The sequence below is a fragment of the Poecilia mexicana genome, unplaced genomic scaffold, assembly GCF_051168715.1.
Source record: "Poecilia mexicana isolate PSO_F unplaced genomic scaffold, ASM5116871v1 scaffold_11, whole genome shotgun sequence".
In the NCBI taxonomy this organism is placed as follows: Eukaryota; Metazoa; Chordata; class Actinopteri; order Cyprinodontiformes; family Poeciliidae; genus Poecilia; species Poecilia mexicana.
The window spans coordinates 13,786,357-13,803,082 of NW_028263380.1; the positions used below are offsets into that span (position 1 = coordinate 13,786,357).

General features: G+C 35.6%; 3 protein-coding genes across 4 annotated transcripts; 2 read left to right on the top strand and 1 right to left on the bottom strand.

Moving 5' to 3' along the window:
- Positions 1–1,838: 1,838 nt before the first annotated feature.
- ptdss1b (phosphatidylserine synthase 1b) lies at positions 1,839–9,261 on the bottom strand. Its single transcript, XM_014988499.2, has 13 exons — positions 8,943–9,261; positions 8,773–8,864; positions 8,016–8,060; positions 7,813–7,937; positions 7,439–7,597; positions 6,706–6,857; positions 5,667–5,808; positions 5,410–5,522; positions 5,095–5,160; positions 3,869–3,968; positions 3,341–3,400; positions 2,902–2,971; positions 1,839–2,816 (listed from the first exon to the last, which is right to left on the bottom strand). The coding sequence occupies exons 1-13, from the start codon at positions 9,113–9,115 to the stop codon at positions 2,719–2,721; spliced, it is 1,395 nt and encodes a 464-aa protein (XP_014843985.2). The 5' UTR covers positions 9,116–9,261; the 3' UTR covers positions 1,839–2,718.
- A 142-nt stretch (positions 9,262–9,403) lies between these two features.
- Positions 9,404–13,388, top strand: mterf3 (mitochondrial transcription termination factor 3). Of its 2 annotated transcripts, none has more exons than XM_088010244.1 (8): positions 9,404–9,562; positions 10,711–11,066; positions 11,176–11,328; positions 11,427–11,616; positions 12,235–12,382; positions 12,501–12,572; positions 12,672–12,833; positions 12,934–13,388. In XM_088010244.1, the coding sequence occupies exons 2-8, from the start codon at positions 10,712–10,714 to the stop codon at positions 13,126–13,128; spliced, it is 1,275 nt and encodes a 424-aa protein (XP_087866370.1). In that variant the 5' UTR covers positions 9,404–9,562; position 10,711; the 3' UTR covers positions 13,129–13,388. The 2 variants fall into 2 exon arrangements, with proteins under 2 accessions (XP_087866370.1, XP_014843989.2); XM_014988503.2 differs by having other exon boundaries at positions 9,410–9,562; positions 11,173–11,328.
- Positions 13,389–14,411: 1,023 nt separating this feature from the next.
- Positions 14,412–16,725, top strand: uqcrb (ubiquinol-cytochrome c reductase binding protein). The gene is made up of 4 exons (XM_014988507.2): positions 14,412–14,485; positions 15,292–15,360; positions 16,211–16,377; positions 16,542–16,725. Exons 1-4 carry the CDS (start codon positions 14,467–14,469, stop codon positions 16,617–16,619), a joined length of 333 nt encoding a protein of 110 aa, XP_014843993.1. The 5' UTR covers positions 14,412–14,466; the 3' UTR covers positions 16,620–16,725.
- The last annotated feature ends 1 nt before the right edge of the window (position 16,726 follows it).

Genomic DNA, 16,726 nt, shown 5'->3' on the forward strand with positions numbered 1-16,726 from the left:
TAACCAGAGGTGAGAAGAGTACATAAAAAATGTACTCCAGAAAGAGTAGCTCTACAACTTATTTTTATTCAAGTAAGAGTAATAAAGTATTTTCAAAAAAGGCTTTCTGAGTGCTAAATGATCGATACAGCTGATTTAATATTTTATAATGATGTCATCAGAGAGACAGAAAATATACTTATTTGCAAATTTTGGTGTTTTAAATACTAGAATGAAAAACAACTAAACCTGATAATGGAAGGAAATAAAATATTTGTGCTATTTTTTCAGTATAAAATTTATGTTACAGTTGGTTTTTAGACCACAGTAAGATATGTGCAGTGATTATAGATACTTTTTTCTGCATGTTTTACTTGACCCTCCAACTGGCACAACAGGTTCTGCAATGAAAATATTTGAATAACAAGAAGTCTCACTTTAAGAAAAACTCTAGGTGCTTGTAAATCACTGGTCAAGCATTTTTGGTTAAAATGTTTGTCCTTAATTGAGTAAAGTTGCTCTCAGTGGGAAGAAAATCCAGAAATTTTACTCCAGTAGCGATACTTCATATCAACACAATTCAAATAAAGTAACAAGTCTGGTGTTGTAAAAGCACTCCTAAATGTATTTTTTTTCTATAAAAGTTACTCATGTAGATGCATCTCAGTGAATGTATCTAATTATTAGCCACATCTGAAAATGACAAAAACATTTAAAAAAAATTCAGAACCACATCCACAAATCATTAAGTGAATAAATAGAATCTAAGCTCATTTAACAAAAGTTTTTAAAAAATGCCTATTCAGGCAGCGTTCACTTTGATACAGCTTTTGATAACAGCTACAAGCAAATGAATGAAATAACAAATGAAAACATTGAAAAGAATTTGCCTTCATACCATGACGTCTTCTCTGTTATTTATTCAGCAGATAAGCATGTTAGAATTATGGGAAGAATCCATCCACCCATCCACTATCTAAATCGGCTCTTCCTTGCAGAGTCACGAGTTGGCTGGTGCTTATCTCCAGTAGTCTGATGATTGGACAAACCTGGAAGAAAACTTGTTAAAGTTTGCTGTAGACTTCAGATTGGGGAAGAGGTTCAACCTTCCGAGGCTAACGAAACTAAACTTACAGCGAGACCTACAACGTTCAATACTTAAAAACGACCCGGTTAAAGTCCAGGCCTAAATTAAAGGCAGAATTTATAAGCAATGTGATGTTCCAAAATTAGAGCCAGTGTTTCTTACTGACTGTAAATTAGATCAAAAATCTAATTTACAGATTTTTATGTGCTTAGTTAAAGAAAAAAAAAAACACTCATGTTAGTAATCATTAAGCTTAGTACATTTTAACATCAACTATAAAAATGTTTTTATCTTTCTTTTTATACAGTATATGTGACTATCTGGTCCTTTTTATGCTAGGTAGTCAGACCAATTATGAACCTCAAAATCCAAAAATGACAAAATGCTTGGTTCTGGTTGGCCGTTGTGAAGTTTTATATCAATGACAATTTTCTATCTATTTATTAAGTGAATAAATAGAATCTAATCTCATTTAACAAAAGTAAAAAAAAAAAGATCAGCTATAAAAATAGCTGTAGCATTTGAATGTGGCTTGACCAAACTGCTGCAACTGGTGCTATATTTATACATGCATGTATAGTAAAATATGAAAATGTGCAAGTGTACTGCAGCCTAGTCTCAATTTCAAAATTATAAAACCAGCAGTTATGAATCTGACTGTAAATGCTGCCAGATATTTCATGCTGGAGAGCTAAACATGAACTGAACATCCTTTAATGTAAAAAAAAACAAAAAACACCTGTTGGATGGTGAGAACAATACATGATTCACATTTTCATGATTCACAAAAACAGAAATTTATTCCACGTGATCATTAAACTGTGTAGAAAAAGCAGGATAGAAACATTCACATTACCTCATGGTGCATCATGTTTACAATGCATCTGTCAATACAATTTTTATTACATAAAGTGTTATTTCACTGTAAGACGACATAAGTGTTCAAGGGGCTCAAGTATGTCAGTGCTTTGGACATTTTGTGCAGTAAATGCATTTTACAACATGAAAAACTAACAATGTGAACAACTCAAGGCCTACCTTTTGTTATAAACAACATACATTTCTCCATTCAAGCCGTTACCTTCTGCTGCTCTTTTAGATGTCAAAGATACCACATTTTGACAAATTGTACAACGTTAGTCACAATAAAACACACTGAGCTTATTGGCTTTAGTAAAAGTAGCTTAGTCTGACCTGTAGTGAGTAAACAAAAACTTAAAAGTGCAGCTTCCATTGAAGAAAATCGCTTAAAAACCTGATTAACTCTCAAATACAAGTGCAAAATTCAGTTTGGCAAAGAAAAACAACATTTTGCTAGAATAATCTACTTGACTAACTTTAGTATCTTACAAAATGTTAAATATTATACAATGCAAATTGGACAGGAGTGCAAAATTTAAGACGCATGCTGCTGTGAAACATCGTGCTGATGGTAGAACAGTCCAGTGGATCCTGTTGTTGTTTTTTTGTTCATATTTTAACATCCAAAACTATAATCACGCAGGTCCACAAACATTTTGTTTCTGGCTCTCAAACATATTAGAATTTTTAACTGGCATCTTTACCACAGTTTTTTTTGGTTTTCAGTGACTTATAAAACCAGACATTCAAAAAACAAAAAATAAAAAAATCTATATTTTAATGTTTGTTGTTCATTGTTCCTTTTCCTCTTCGCTGCTCACAACTCTGTTCATAGCAAGACCCTTCCTCCGTCTTGTTGGCTCTGAAAGTCCCAATGAACCGCTCTGCTCTGCAGAGAAAAAAAAAACAACAACACAGTAATAATAAATATTTTGCAGAGAAACTGTGAAAAAAAGCAGCGTTATGGGACTGACCTGTGCTTCCATCAAGGCTCGAGGAACACGAGTTAGAAACATCTCTGTCCTCATCTTGTAAAAAAGTGCTCTGGTAACAAAAACAAATCCAGTGACATGGTGGCTTTTTTAATTTAAAGGAATAAAAACTTAATAATAGTAATAATAATGCATTTTATTTGTCAGCGTTTTCCAAAACGCTCAGGGACACTTTGCAACATTAAACACACAAATTAAACAGTTAAAAAAATGTCTATAAAAACACAAAAACTTTAACCAATATCTTTATATATTGATAAACAAAACAACAATCTCACAGATCATTAAGACATCTAAAAATAATCAAACAATAACAAGCAAGCTAAAAATCGTAATCGTATAATAAAATCATCATATTAAAGCTACTGCAGTGTGAGTAGAGAGTTACAAGCAGGCAAAGTCATAAAAGGCAACATCTTACCTTTCTCTTATTTTGTTCAAACCAAACCATGCCGTACAGACACAGGAGTGTGATGAATGCCTGAAGAAAATAAGAATAAAAAGGCCAAGTGGAATAAATTTTATTAAAGTATGAGGTAGGGTGCACTTAATGTTCAGCGGTTAATTTGTAAAAAAAAACAAAAAAAAAAACAAAAAAAACATAGGCATCCGTTTTTTTATTCTTGCTCAAAATTACACACTAAACTGTGTTGATCTGTCATGTAAAATCCCATTAAAACATTGACATTTTTGGTTGTACTGTGGCAAAATGTGAAAAATCTGAAAGGGGGAATATTTCTGCAAAAACATCCAAAACAACAAAGAAACGTCTCATCTTCAGACATCAGTGGTTTCCTCTGGGACAGATTTCTAACCTTCTACAAATTAACTACATCCCATTTCACCCTAATCTCAATCTGATCTGCTCAAAGTAAAGAGATTTCTAACGACTGGATCTACTGATCTACTGAACATAAATATACAAACGTAGATAAATTTACATTCTTACCATGCAAAGGAACCAGAGAGCCACATACCAAATTTCAGTCTGGGAAAACAAATCAATACCAAATTTCACACAAACGAGAGCTTCCAGGAATGCAATGGCCCTGCATAAAAAAAAAAACATACAATCAGACAAATAGCGTTCTTGAATATAAACATTATACTGTATGAAACAATTACTCCCTCTTTTGGCAACACATTCCAACTGCAACAGCGCTTCACCCTGGTGGTAAAAGTCCACAGACCAGATTGTTGTGTTCCTCTCCCACCCCCTCCGGCTCTGAGCTGGAATGCACTGCTAAGCATTTCCTGCCGACGGTGAGACCTCGTCCTGTTGCTATAGCAACTGGCTCAGACTGAGGGCATGAGCTTCTTTGTGTTTAAGGTGAGGTCAATAACGGCATAATGTCATGAATTTTTATTGAGCAAAGAACAGCATGTGTTACGTCTAAATTCTCAAAGCTGCTCTACATCTGCAAAGTAATACTAAAGAAACCTAAAGAAGACTTGTGAGATCGTTTTGAACAGTAAAATATGCCAACTACATTTCTGAATTTTTTCGTAATAAGTGACTGTTTCTGTTTCTTTTTAGTTTATGACTATAACCAAAACCAAAGCTTGATCTAAGCACATTCCCCTGTTAATATATCCATGGTAAAAAGAACAAAAACATTCTGCACATAAGTCTTAAAATAACTATCATCATCACTTCATTGTGGCAAATTAAACAAAAATTACCAGTAGTAACAAGTAGTAATTATCTCAATCATTCTCTGACTTGTGAAGATCACACAAGTGGTTTACTTTAATAGGATGGTCCCTTGTTTTTCCCATTTTGAGGAGTGGATAAGAGGCCTTTGTGTCATGACCGGAAATCGGGAAGTCTCCAATAGCTCATTTTAAAATGTTTTGATCAACTATAAAAAATTAAAAAAAAAGGACTGAATTCAAAACATGTTTCAGCTGCCATTATTTTATATTCATTTTAAATAATGGTACTGAGAATTTTGTTTAGAACGACAACAACAAAAAATATCCCTCAACATAAATTAAAATCTTGTGTTTGTGTAAGGTCGTACAACAACACCAACAACAACAACAGCAAAAGTTAATTTGAACCCAATAGGCGAGGAACGGTCAGCATCAGAATATAATTTAATTGGAGAAAAAAATAATTTGCTGTGATCACAAGGGAAATTAACGAAAAGCCGACATGAAAAAGAAACTTACCCAAATACCCAGCACTGCGTACCAACCCGCTTACACTGAGTGTCTGTCAGGTATGCGTAATACTGCCTATAAAATGATAAGGAGGACATTTGTAAATAACAAAAGCATGACTTATATTAATATAAACAGGCGTAATAAATACAAAACAAGAAGAAGAAAAAAACACACAAAAAAACCACAACATACATTCGTAAGCTACTTCTGCAGTGTAGGTTTATGCCACACCAGAACAAGCTTTACACTTTTTTGATTAACCACAAAAATGGGTTATTTTTAATCATTAATCGCTCCTCTTCACACAAAGATTAAACATACCGCACTGTGGGCGCAGTGATAACTGCAATTAGCACGATGCGACACCAGGTGAAAGGGTGAGAGACCGGGAAGACGAAGATGTGCTTCAGGAAAAACGCGTTCAACTCTGTCAGCTGCAAACAGAAATGAAAGAAAGGATTATTGTTAATAGAGCTCTCAGGAATGCATTTAGGTGAGGAAATGTACTGTTAGCACAGATATCAAAGACTTTCACACCATTACAGGTGTTTTTGGCAGAAAACAGAAGGGAGACAAACCTGCCATAAGATCATAAAGAGGTAGATTCCTGCCAGTCTCTGGAAGGAGGAATTTGGATCAAGCCAGCGCACAAAGGTCCAGCTGGCCGGTGTAAACTGAAGCACGGCTCGCTTTATCTTCCCCGTGGTCGAGTGGATTTTTCTGAACAAAAACAAGACGGTAGTAATAATAACTCACAGCCTCAAGGTGCTTAAACAAGTCCCATTAGTTTAAAATATCCCCAAATGTACTTTTAGAAAGACTACGGATAATAGCAGATGTTTTTAGTCAGAAATATAAATGATGTTTAAATATATTACTAAATTCATGCATCAACAGTTACATTAAGATTCTTTAAGCCAATGGCGTCTGAACTTCTTGCTATGGAGGTCAACATAAAAGTGCTTGCAGGACATAAAATCTAAATTTAATAAGAGTGCAAAAATAATTTTATTGTGATTTCGTTTGTACCCCCTCAAAGATGTACCAGAAATGATAAAACCAAGTAGACATGTGTATAAAATGCATCTGAAAATCAATGTAAACGGCTTTGTACTTGTACGGTTCTCGAAAAGACACTGATTTTAAAACCTCATTAAAAGAAAGGCATATCATTTTGCCATTTTGGGGGGTCAAATGTTGGCTGTATTTTTTTTTGTTTGTTTGTTTTGGTCATTTTTGTGGCTTAATAACCAGCATTAATAACAAGACAGAGATATGTGTCCCTCTTACATTGAAAACACTTCCAGGTTTATGAATGCATGTCCCAAAGTCTACTTTTGAGTAAAAGTGTCTGCGTATTTGTGGCCCTTCTTACTACAATATGTAGTATGAAAGAGAGAGGAAGGTTATTAAATACTTTGTGTAGTAGGAACTGAAGTTTTTTAATTTTTCTGTCAATTTTAGCTGAAACCACCAGTAACAGCGACCCAACTTTGTACCATTCTTTAACTGCAGCATACAATACCCCAGGCCACACTTTGGACATAAATGGTTTAAGCTACTCAGTATCTACTCTTACTACACTGTATAATATGAAAAAATAAAATGAATACTGACTTGATGCTGGCCCAGCGATAAATCCTCATCTCCAGGGAACGACAGGCTGTCATCCCCAGCCAGATTCCTCCTCCGTTACACAACAAGATATCCAGAATCAACTGGTCCCACCAGCACTCTGCAAAGTTTGGCAGGAGGTGCATGAAGAAGAGCTGTGAAAAGTGACAGAGAGCAGAGTGAGTACACAAAAGCTTCAAGAAATTGTTAAAACCTTATCTACCCATCTTTCTTAATGATTTGAAAGTTTAAAACAACTGTGAATAAGGTTGCAGAATCACGCTGAAGCCATGTACAGTGATGAAGATGGAAAGCAAACATGTGGAGTTGAACTCCACATGCTCTAGGCTTAGTGAAATCTCACAGGAAAAGACAAAGGGCCGTCCTAATGGCAAAAAGGAGGCTGCAAAAAACATAGCAACATCATGGTTGTTAAGTGTGACCTTGAAGAAAGCAAACATTTATTAACTTAAAACATTGCTCACTAAACAAACAATCAAATTAAAGTTGGATTTGTTTCTCAAATTTCCAGTGTGCGATCACACTTCTACCATAAAGTATTTACTTACTTATCTTTTTACGTGTTTATCAGGGGTCAGTGATTTTTTTTTTAAAGTGATGTTCTGATCAGAAACAACATATCTTCGCGTGCACTTAACATCCATGCGGATACAAAGCCCATTCATGGCCATTTAACTCAAGATTAAGCCAGTCGTTGCCATGTCATGTAGGTCACCTCAGTGAGTTCCCAGGTGATGCTGATTGTCCAGCAGAGGAAGTAGCTGCGCATCAGCATAGCCTTCATAGCCCATCCTGCGAAGTGGGCGAATACAAAGATGTCCACTTGGCTCATGATGCGATTCCATGTTATGTCAGAACAGTTTGTAGCATATTCCTAAAGAAGAACAAACAGAATGTAGCAAACAGGTACTGACCAAATCCCTCTCCTACATCCATCAGTGAGAAATATTTCATTTAATTATCCTGATATATTTATCCGATTTGTCCTTTCGGAAATTATGCCACAATCTTTTACGTGTATTCTTTTTAAAATCTTTGCTCCGGTTGTTCATCTGTAAATGAAAAGTTGGTGTTGTAAGCTGAACTGACCATTGTGTCAACTTCCCGTTTGGCAAAGCGCAGATTTGGATCCACCCAATACATCAGAGTCTTCACTTGCTCCCAATTGAGGAAGAGGAGAAAGACAAGAAACAGGAAGTAGAGCACACTGAGACCTATCAAAGACAAGAGAATCTGGTGAGAATCAAGAAATAAAAATGATTTGTATCTGAAGAAAATATTCTGACTCTCACCAAACACCATTCTCCATATTGCAGGGTGAGGTCTTGTAAAGGGTCCTAGCAACAAGAGCATCAGTTATTTCAATATGTGTGCTTTTTATGAGACAGATATTATAGGTGCTGTAAATAATAGCGGTTTAACAAAGAAAATGCACTAATTAGGCCCTAAATTGTGAAAATTATAGTCTTTTTGGCCATAAATGTAAAAAAGAATCCACTATTTGATCAAACAGTAGTAAATTAAACACTAAAATCTGATATTTTTAAAAAATAGTATTTTGGTTTCCCCTCCCGCCCCCCATTACTGACATTTCTGATACTTTGTATATAGCAGACAGGCAAACAAACAAAACTATTTCTATTATATTCCATACTATTTTTTAAGTCTTAATAAGATATAATTTTCTAAACTGTAAATAAAAATAAATAAGTATTACATGACAGATTCAAAAGAAGTTATTGACAAAAAAATAAGAGTACTGTGTCAAAGTCTTGAGTCATTAGTAACCATAGTAGCGATGTACAGAAACATCAGATAACAAGTCAGGAGTTTAAACAATGTAAAGCTTGAAAATCCAGTGTTGCTCTTGGCAGTAGGTGTAATAATGTGGAATGCTGAGTGTCTGATGAAACCACTTTAATAGGCTTCAAGAAAGTCTGGCTCCTTGGAGGCAAAAGAACAGGAAATTCTGGATGGTTTAAGAATCAAAGTTTGAACCAAATAGTTGGCCCCTTGCACCACTATTGTCAAAGCTGTAATGTAGCTTACCATTTGGAAAAGCCAGTACGCTGACAACCATGAAGAAACAAACAACCACTAACACACCAACACGGATGTTGTTGTCTTGATTTCCATCGTCCCTGTCAAAATCAGGTTTCGCCCATTAACAAAAAAGGTTGGCAAACAACTTTTAACAGCAAAAAATAAATGTCGTTTACCTGGTGAAGGCAAAGTACATCAGACTGAGCAAGGTAACTGTCAGAAGGCTGATGGTGTGTGGTTTGTAGAAGAAGTGAATGCAGATATCATCCACTTGTTGCTCATTTATCATTCGGAAATGTAGTTTAGATTCTTCCTTATTCGAAGAAGGACGAGCTTCTGTGGTTGCCATATTGCTGTCCTTAACCTTCTCAGTTATTTATATCGATGTAATTTTAAGAATTAAAGCCGAAAGCTGAAGAAATTACTTTAGGGATGAAACTCCTCAGCGCTCGGTCAGGAACCATGTGGGCGGACTAAACCACTTCCGCAAAATAGAGGGGTGTGCAGACGGTGACGTGAATATTGTTATGCCAACTACCAATAAGAACAAAACATTTTAGGAGTTAGAATTTTTTGCCTTAATTGACTTATAAAGTCTTACGTGACAAATATCTAACCATATTTCATTAAAAAAAAAAAAACTTTATCGATCAGTCATCAGAAAACACCGCAGTGGAACATTCCGGAATGTGACGTTTGAGTGTAGCTCTTCCGCTAAGGTCCACGTGAAAACACTTCATATTTCTCAACATTTCTACATCTATTCAAGTGTAAGAGATGATTTGAATAGACAAACGTGAGTATTGTGAATGCCCAGTTGTTGTATCGTAACCTCGGCTAGATCTCGGTTTTGAGGGTAGCTGTTGACCTAGCGTGTTAGCATCGATTAATCAAGCCAACTCCTTAGAGGACATAAACAGATGCCTGAAATGTTCATTCTCTCCATGTAGGTTGCTGATAAGTTAGCATTAAGTAGTTGAGTCCGTCTGTAAATCAGTGGTATTTTAATATTTAAACATTATTAAACTTATAATTGCATGCAGTGCAGTTGGTCGACAACTAAGACGTATGTAACAGAGCAGGCTACAAATTATTTGGGGGCCATAGGCAAAACATGATTTGGGGCCCCATGTACAAAACAACCATGCACAGTTAATCATAAGGACAAATTAACACAACAGTCATGTTTTTGGACTGAGAGGTAGCTGAAAAACCCTGAGAAATCTCCTCACATAAGTGAGAATATTATGAAAACCTATTGGAGAAAATAAATCCAGGCTGGGATTCACACCCAGCACTTTATGGCTGCAAGGCAACAGTGCTAACTTCAGCATTGTGTATCCCTCAAATTGTTCAGTTCGTATTTATTACTGTTACGGCTGCAATTAATTATTTTCGATTTTGATTTCTAACTCATCAGACATTCAGTCAATCAGATAATGCGTATAAATAATCTGGATTTGTAATAGTAAGGAAACTTTTGTCCTGTGATGACAAAAGTAGTGATGGGGAGTATTTTCATTTTTAATGTAAGTCAGTTCTTAAATGTTGTGGGTACCATCTGTGTAATCAGGATTTTGAATGTAATTTTAAAAAATTCCAGGTTGCAGGTATCGGAAAGCCTACACACTGAATGTAAAGACATATTTGGATGTGTTTTCAACCATGAATGGTCGCCCTTCTATATGCATCTTCAAATGTATTTAAAAAAAAAAAAAAAGAAAAACTTGAAAACTCTACTTGTACTCCTGCAAGAGAGGATTAACCAAGCAAGATGACAAAACAAGATTTGTGCATGCTAAAATAGCTTAAAAATAACATTGGTCTTAACCGCTTTTGTTTGCTGATACATATTGTTTTCCTTAGCTTTATATAGAATGTTTTTTTTTTATTGTTCTGAGCTCCAAGCTTTCTTTTCCCACACTGTATTTTAATGTCTTTCAGAATGAGCATGTTTTCTGCCTGTGCCAAGTTGTGTCTGCGATGCAGAGGTCTTCTTTCGCCAAAGAACAGCACTCATCTGCACTATGTTCACGTTCAACATAGTGTGACTGTGGGCAAATCAACCAGAATCAGTAACAGGTTTTTATCCAGAGGAAATCACACAGCAGCTCAGCCGAGACTGAACTGGAAACGTCAAACATCCTGCTATTATGATTATACGGCAAAATATCTGACAACTGAGGTGAAGGAAAGCAAACATACAGATGAGGGGCCCAGAACAGACATCCCTGAATACAAGCCTGCTCTGGTGCCAACAGTGGATGCTTTGCCACTGCCCCAAAGTCAGATTTCTGTTGGTATGTATCTACTGTCACTAAGCAGAATTTGTAGTTGACTTGGACACAAAATATTCATCCTAGAAGAACTGAATTGCCTCTGACTCGTTTTGTTTTCTTCATGAAGAAGGCTTGGATGCTGATGAGAAACTTTCAGCGTTGGAGGAAATCAGTGACGAGGAAGCTGTTGGCATTTCTATTCCTCCTTCCATTCCTCCAGCCTCAGTCTCTCTCCAAGACTATGTTGACCAGTCGGAGACACTTACAAAGCTGGTGCAGCTTGGTAAACTCGCCATGAAGATTTTTTTACCCCCCTTTAATACAGAGATAGAAGTAGGCAAATAGCATTTTATTAACTCTTTCAGTCTCCTCTCATTGTAGGGGTCAGCTTGTGGAAGCTGGAGCGAAGGCCCAACGTTGGCTCCATGCTGCTCAGACTTGACTTCAACAGAGATGTAGCACCTTGCCTGTTGTTTCTGAAAGAGATTGGAGTGGAGGACTCGCGCTTGGGCTACATCATCTCGCACAACCCATTCATCCTCTCCGAGAACTTGGAAAACTTGCAGGCCAGGTAACATGAAAATATAGAGTGCGATGCAAAATTATTCATATTCTTTTTTTTTTTTCTTTTTTACATTTTTTCACGATACAGTCACAAACTTTAATGTATTTTGTGTGCATAGTTGTGAGGTTGAAGGAAAATATTGTTTTCAATTTTCTTAAATCTTAAATATGAAAAGTTGCAGAGTTAACAGTTGTAGCTGCTGTCCAGCTGTTCAATAGCTGTTTTTTTTCAGATAAAATTGATGCTCCATGAGATCTTCAAGAATTGGCATGTTATTTTGTAACTCAACCCCCATTGAAAACATAATTCACAGGTAGTCAGTATTTTCCAGTTTGGTTACTTCTGGTTGCAGTGGGTTTTCTTGAGGGTTATCAGAGAAATGTGGGCTCTGATAAAGACACATATCACACCTTTTTGATTCTATTTCGCAAAAGATCTGAAAGCTTTTTTGTTTGTTTTTTTCACGTTGCTCTATCACAAAGTCCCAATAAAATGCATTAATGTTGGTTGCTGTAACGTCGCATAATATGGAGAATGGAGAAATGAATATAAATATTAGACACAATGTTGACATTTCCTCCTCGAAATTATTTGTGTTGATGATGTTTTCTCTTTTGTATCAAGAGTGAACTACCTGACGTCGAGGAAGTTCAGTTCAGAAACGGTTGCATCTATGGTCTCCAGAGCACCGTATCTTCTTAGCTTCAGCGTGAAGAGGCTGGACAACAGGCTGGGCTTTTTTCAGCAGCAACTCAAACTCAGTGCTTCCAACGTAGGTTGTCGGGAAATCACAAGAGATCCCATGAAAATATTTTTGAAATGAGCAGGGATTTTTAGTTTTCTTTTATTGATGAGCGGTAAACACTAATAATTTCCACATGTGTCTGCAGACGCGGAACGTTGTTGCTCGTCTCCCCAGATTACTGTGTGGCAGCTTGGAGCCTGTTAAAGAAAACTTAAAGGTATCGAGTCAAAGCTTGATATTGGGAAAATCATAGTTTAAGTTTGTTTAGATGATGAACAAAATCCTTTTTTTTTTTTTTTGTAAATGTTTTCTGCAGGTGTGCGAAATAGAGTTTGGCTTTAAGCAAAATGAGATCCAGCACATTGTTATTGCCGTCCCTAAGGTTTTGACAGCCAGTAAAAAGAAACTAACCCAGATATTTGACTTTGTTCACAACACCATGAAAGTTCCCCATCACCTGATCACAAAGTTTCCACAGGTAGGTGACAATGGCCATTTGTTCTGTCTCTCTTACTAAATTTTGCTTCATTTTTGTCCAAATCTATAATTTTATAACTCTGTTTTTTATTGTTTTCCAGGTTCTCAACTCAAAGTTCTTGCGTCTCAGAGAGCGCCACTTGTTTCTGGAGTATCTTGGGAAAGCTCAGTATGACCCAGACCTGCCCAGCTACATCTCACTGGACCGCTTGGCGTCCCTGCCGGATGAGATCTTTTGCACGGAGCTTGCAATGGCCACATTGGAAGATTTTTATTTGTTCCAAAAGACTCTTTGATTCTTCATGATGCAAAGATGAAAGTGATATAAAAACCACACTGGATACATGCAGTGGATTCACTTCCAAAAGATGTTTGCAAATAAACATGTTTACCAACAATTATGCATGGCAACTTGTGTGTGAAAACTATTCTTTGCAAAGAGCATAACTGATATATGTTCAGTTTAATTGACTTTTTTTTCTGTGGTTTGACTGTATAAATTTATGTACATAAAACAGAATTTGTTCTAAAATATTAAAATGTAACATTGATATAATTTAAGTAGTTCTGTTTCTTTCTTGTTTAATTCAGTTTTATACATCATGATGTCATGGTTTACATGCATAAAACCATATATTAACTGTAAAACTTGTAATTTCTCAAAAACAGTAAAAGTAAACAATATTAATGCTGTCTGGCCTCTGAGTTCAGCATGGCATCAACATTGCAAATTGTTCTAAATGAGAAGGATTCTTTTCTCCTTCCGAATACGAGTGGTGTCATGAAAACCTGCTTTATGTTTAAATCCATTTTGGAAATTGGATACCTTAAAATCTAGTACCTTTATTGTATACATGTAATAATACATCCCAATTATAGATTTTTAAATCTATAATTGGAAGATTTTTATGTGTTCCAAAAGACTGGGAACAGAAGAGTCTTGTTTGTTTTTTTTTTTTGTTTTTTTTTTTAAAGAGTTTTCTGATGGATTTAATGAATGACTTCACCAAAATGCAAAAATCCTTATCTTAAAAAAATGTTCTAAAAACTGGACAGTTTTATGTAGCTACTCTTGCTACTAAAAGGAAATTTTTCTCTTTCTTTGCTCCAATTTTGGAAGACCAAGTTGGAAACTTATGTGGGATCTACCAAATTAAATGTAGAGTTGCAACAATTAACATTTAAATTAAACTGTATGTGATTATTAAAAATAAATACTTTAGTTTGCCATATTAAAGTTTCAGATAAAATGTACATTTTATGTTTTATACATTTCAGGAATAAAAGGTAAAATTCCACTTGTTAACATCACTCGCTGATCAGATCAGCAAGAAGGAATTAATATTGAGAGATCCACTTTGTTTAAAAATATAACTGAAATACCCTTTATTGTCCTTCAGAGGGAAATAAAAAAGGAAATGAATAAAGAAAACTTAGCTGTATATCTTTTTTTTTTTTTGTTAGAATGGATTTTTAAAATTACCAGTCAAAAAACGTTTCCTTTACAATTCTTTGAAGATATGTCATTTTCTTGTCTTTATTAATAAAAACAAACAAACAAAAAAAAAAAAAATCATCCTCTGAGCCGCTTTTTACCCACAATACACTGCGGTCACTCACTCTTAGTGGTAAACATGGCGTCCAGGGCACCAGGTAAGCGAACATCGCTTCTGATTTTTAAGACGTTTCTATACCTTTAAATATCTTGTCATGTTCATATTGAATGAATCGCAATACATTGTCAAACACGGCGTTGTAAAACTGTATATCCTCTGCTTCAAAATGACTTTATTGTGCCTCTAACATGTGTGTGTCCTTAATGTCCCCTTGCTAACTGATGCTAACAGGTCGGCTAGCGCTAGCTTAGCATTCACCGTTATGGATAATTATCTGAAAAATTTGTATGCAAGACATTTTTAGACATTTTTTGTACATGTTACTCAAGAAAGTAGTGCAATGGAAGCTTGATGATCTTTATTTCTTGCGCACAACCTTTTATTATGTTAATACTTACAGCCGGCTAACCTACATTGTGCTGTGTCCTATTTCATTACACGGCTAATGTCATGTAATGAGGAAACTCTTGGCATTTCTTTGCTGTATATTTTAATTGTTCAATTCTCTAGCTTCTCTCTGTATTGTATTAACAAGAGACTTTCAGTAAAGACTTGACAAAGCAAGTCATTTTTAACAATAATAAAGATGTAAATCAAGACATTATCTAACATGCTGTGTAGTGTATTCAAAACATTTTACTCATTTTTAGGGACGTTAACAATTGTTTTAGCTAACATCATTATTTTACACAGCTTTTGAGATGAAGATATGTCTAGATGAGGGTGTTACAGCTGCATGTTTACTTTTAGATTTGCTTTTTCCCTTTGTTGTCTGATGTATTGAGAAGTTTGTACGCTTTTTTTTCTCTCATTTTCTCTTTATGTTCTTCCTTCATGTTACAGCGGCGACGGGCAGGCTCATGCTTGGCGTCCGCAAATGGTATTACAATTTGTGTGGCTTCAACAAGCTTGGTAAGTCAATTAAAGTTTATGAAGTAAATTTTCAAAGCACCAAGAGAAGGTTGAAGTTTATGATGACACCCTTGTAAAGCTTAAGCAAGAATAAACTGGGACTCTGTATCTTATTTTGCTACAAGATAAGTGGCAGGGAGAGGAAAATAAAAGTATAACAATATGGTGATCTTCTTTTTGAAGTTTGCACAATGAAGCTGTAAACTTATCAATGAGCTTAAGTCTTCTCTTGAGTTGCATGCTTGATGTCCTTCAATTGCGCAGCAACGGATTTGTTGCTTTTTTTTTGGAAGACATGCGGAGTGCCTTAATTTTTTTCAACAAAACCTATGTTTACCAAAAAGTTAGTGTTCAAAGTTCATCATTTTATGGCATTGCTTCAGAAACTGAGAACAGAATATCAGGAAGGCTTTCAGTTTGAGGGACAGATGGATTTTAATCCATTTTATTTATAATGAAAAGACACTCTGTGTAAAAGGTGATTACAGAGTGAATAAATGTAGATTCTCTTGTACAGTATTATTGCTTTCTGTTCAGGTCTGATTCAAGAGTTGCTGGTTCTGATTTTGTTTCCAAGACTGAAAGCCCCGAGCACCATAATTAATTTTCTTTTTCTGATTTTGAAATAAGAAATGGAGGATTAATCAAAACAAAGTCAACAAACTTAATTTTAGTTGAAGTTTGGAAACAAATGCCAACCTCTTGCTCTTATGGAAACACACACACAAATAGCAACAAGATGTGAATAAACATCAGCTGTTTCAAAACCTAACATATACAACTATGTGCATTATTGAATTTCCAAGATCTGAACGTGTTTTTTTGTTTTATTTGTTTTTTGTTGTTGCAGGTTTAATGCGTGATGACACAATATATGAGGACTCGGATGTGAAGGAGGCCCTGAGGAGGCTCCCAGAGAACGTTTATAATGACAGGACGTTCAGGATGAAGAGAGCCTTTGATCTCTCCATGAAGCAACAGATCCTCCCAAAAGATCAGTGGACAAAATACGAGGAGGTAAGTTCACAAGGGAACAAGACTCTTCATGTGTCATGTCTTGCACTTGCGAAGGAGCTACTGAAGTCATAAAATAAACTTTTCACGTTGACATTATTTTGTCAGCTGCTACAAGATTTGTTTGGGGTTTCATTCATTCTCATAACCTATTATGTTTTTCTCAGGATGTCTACTACCTGACACCATACCTGGAGGAGGTGATCCGTGAGAGGAAAGAAAGGGAGGAATGGATGAAGAAATAACACTTTCCTATTAGGCTGTTAAATCTTATATGGTTGGTGTATAATTGTTCCCTGGTGTAGTATGTAAAGTTTTAAAAGCCCAATAAAAATAACATTACATTGTAAAG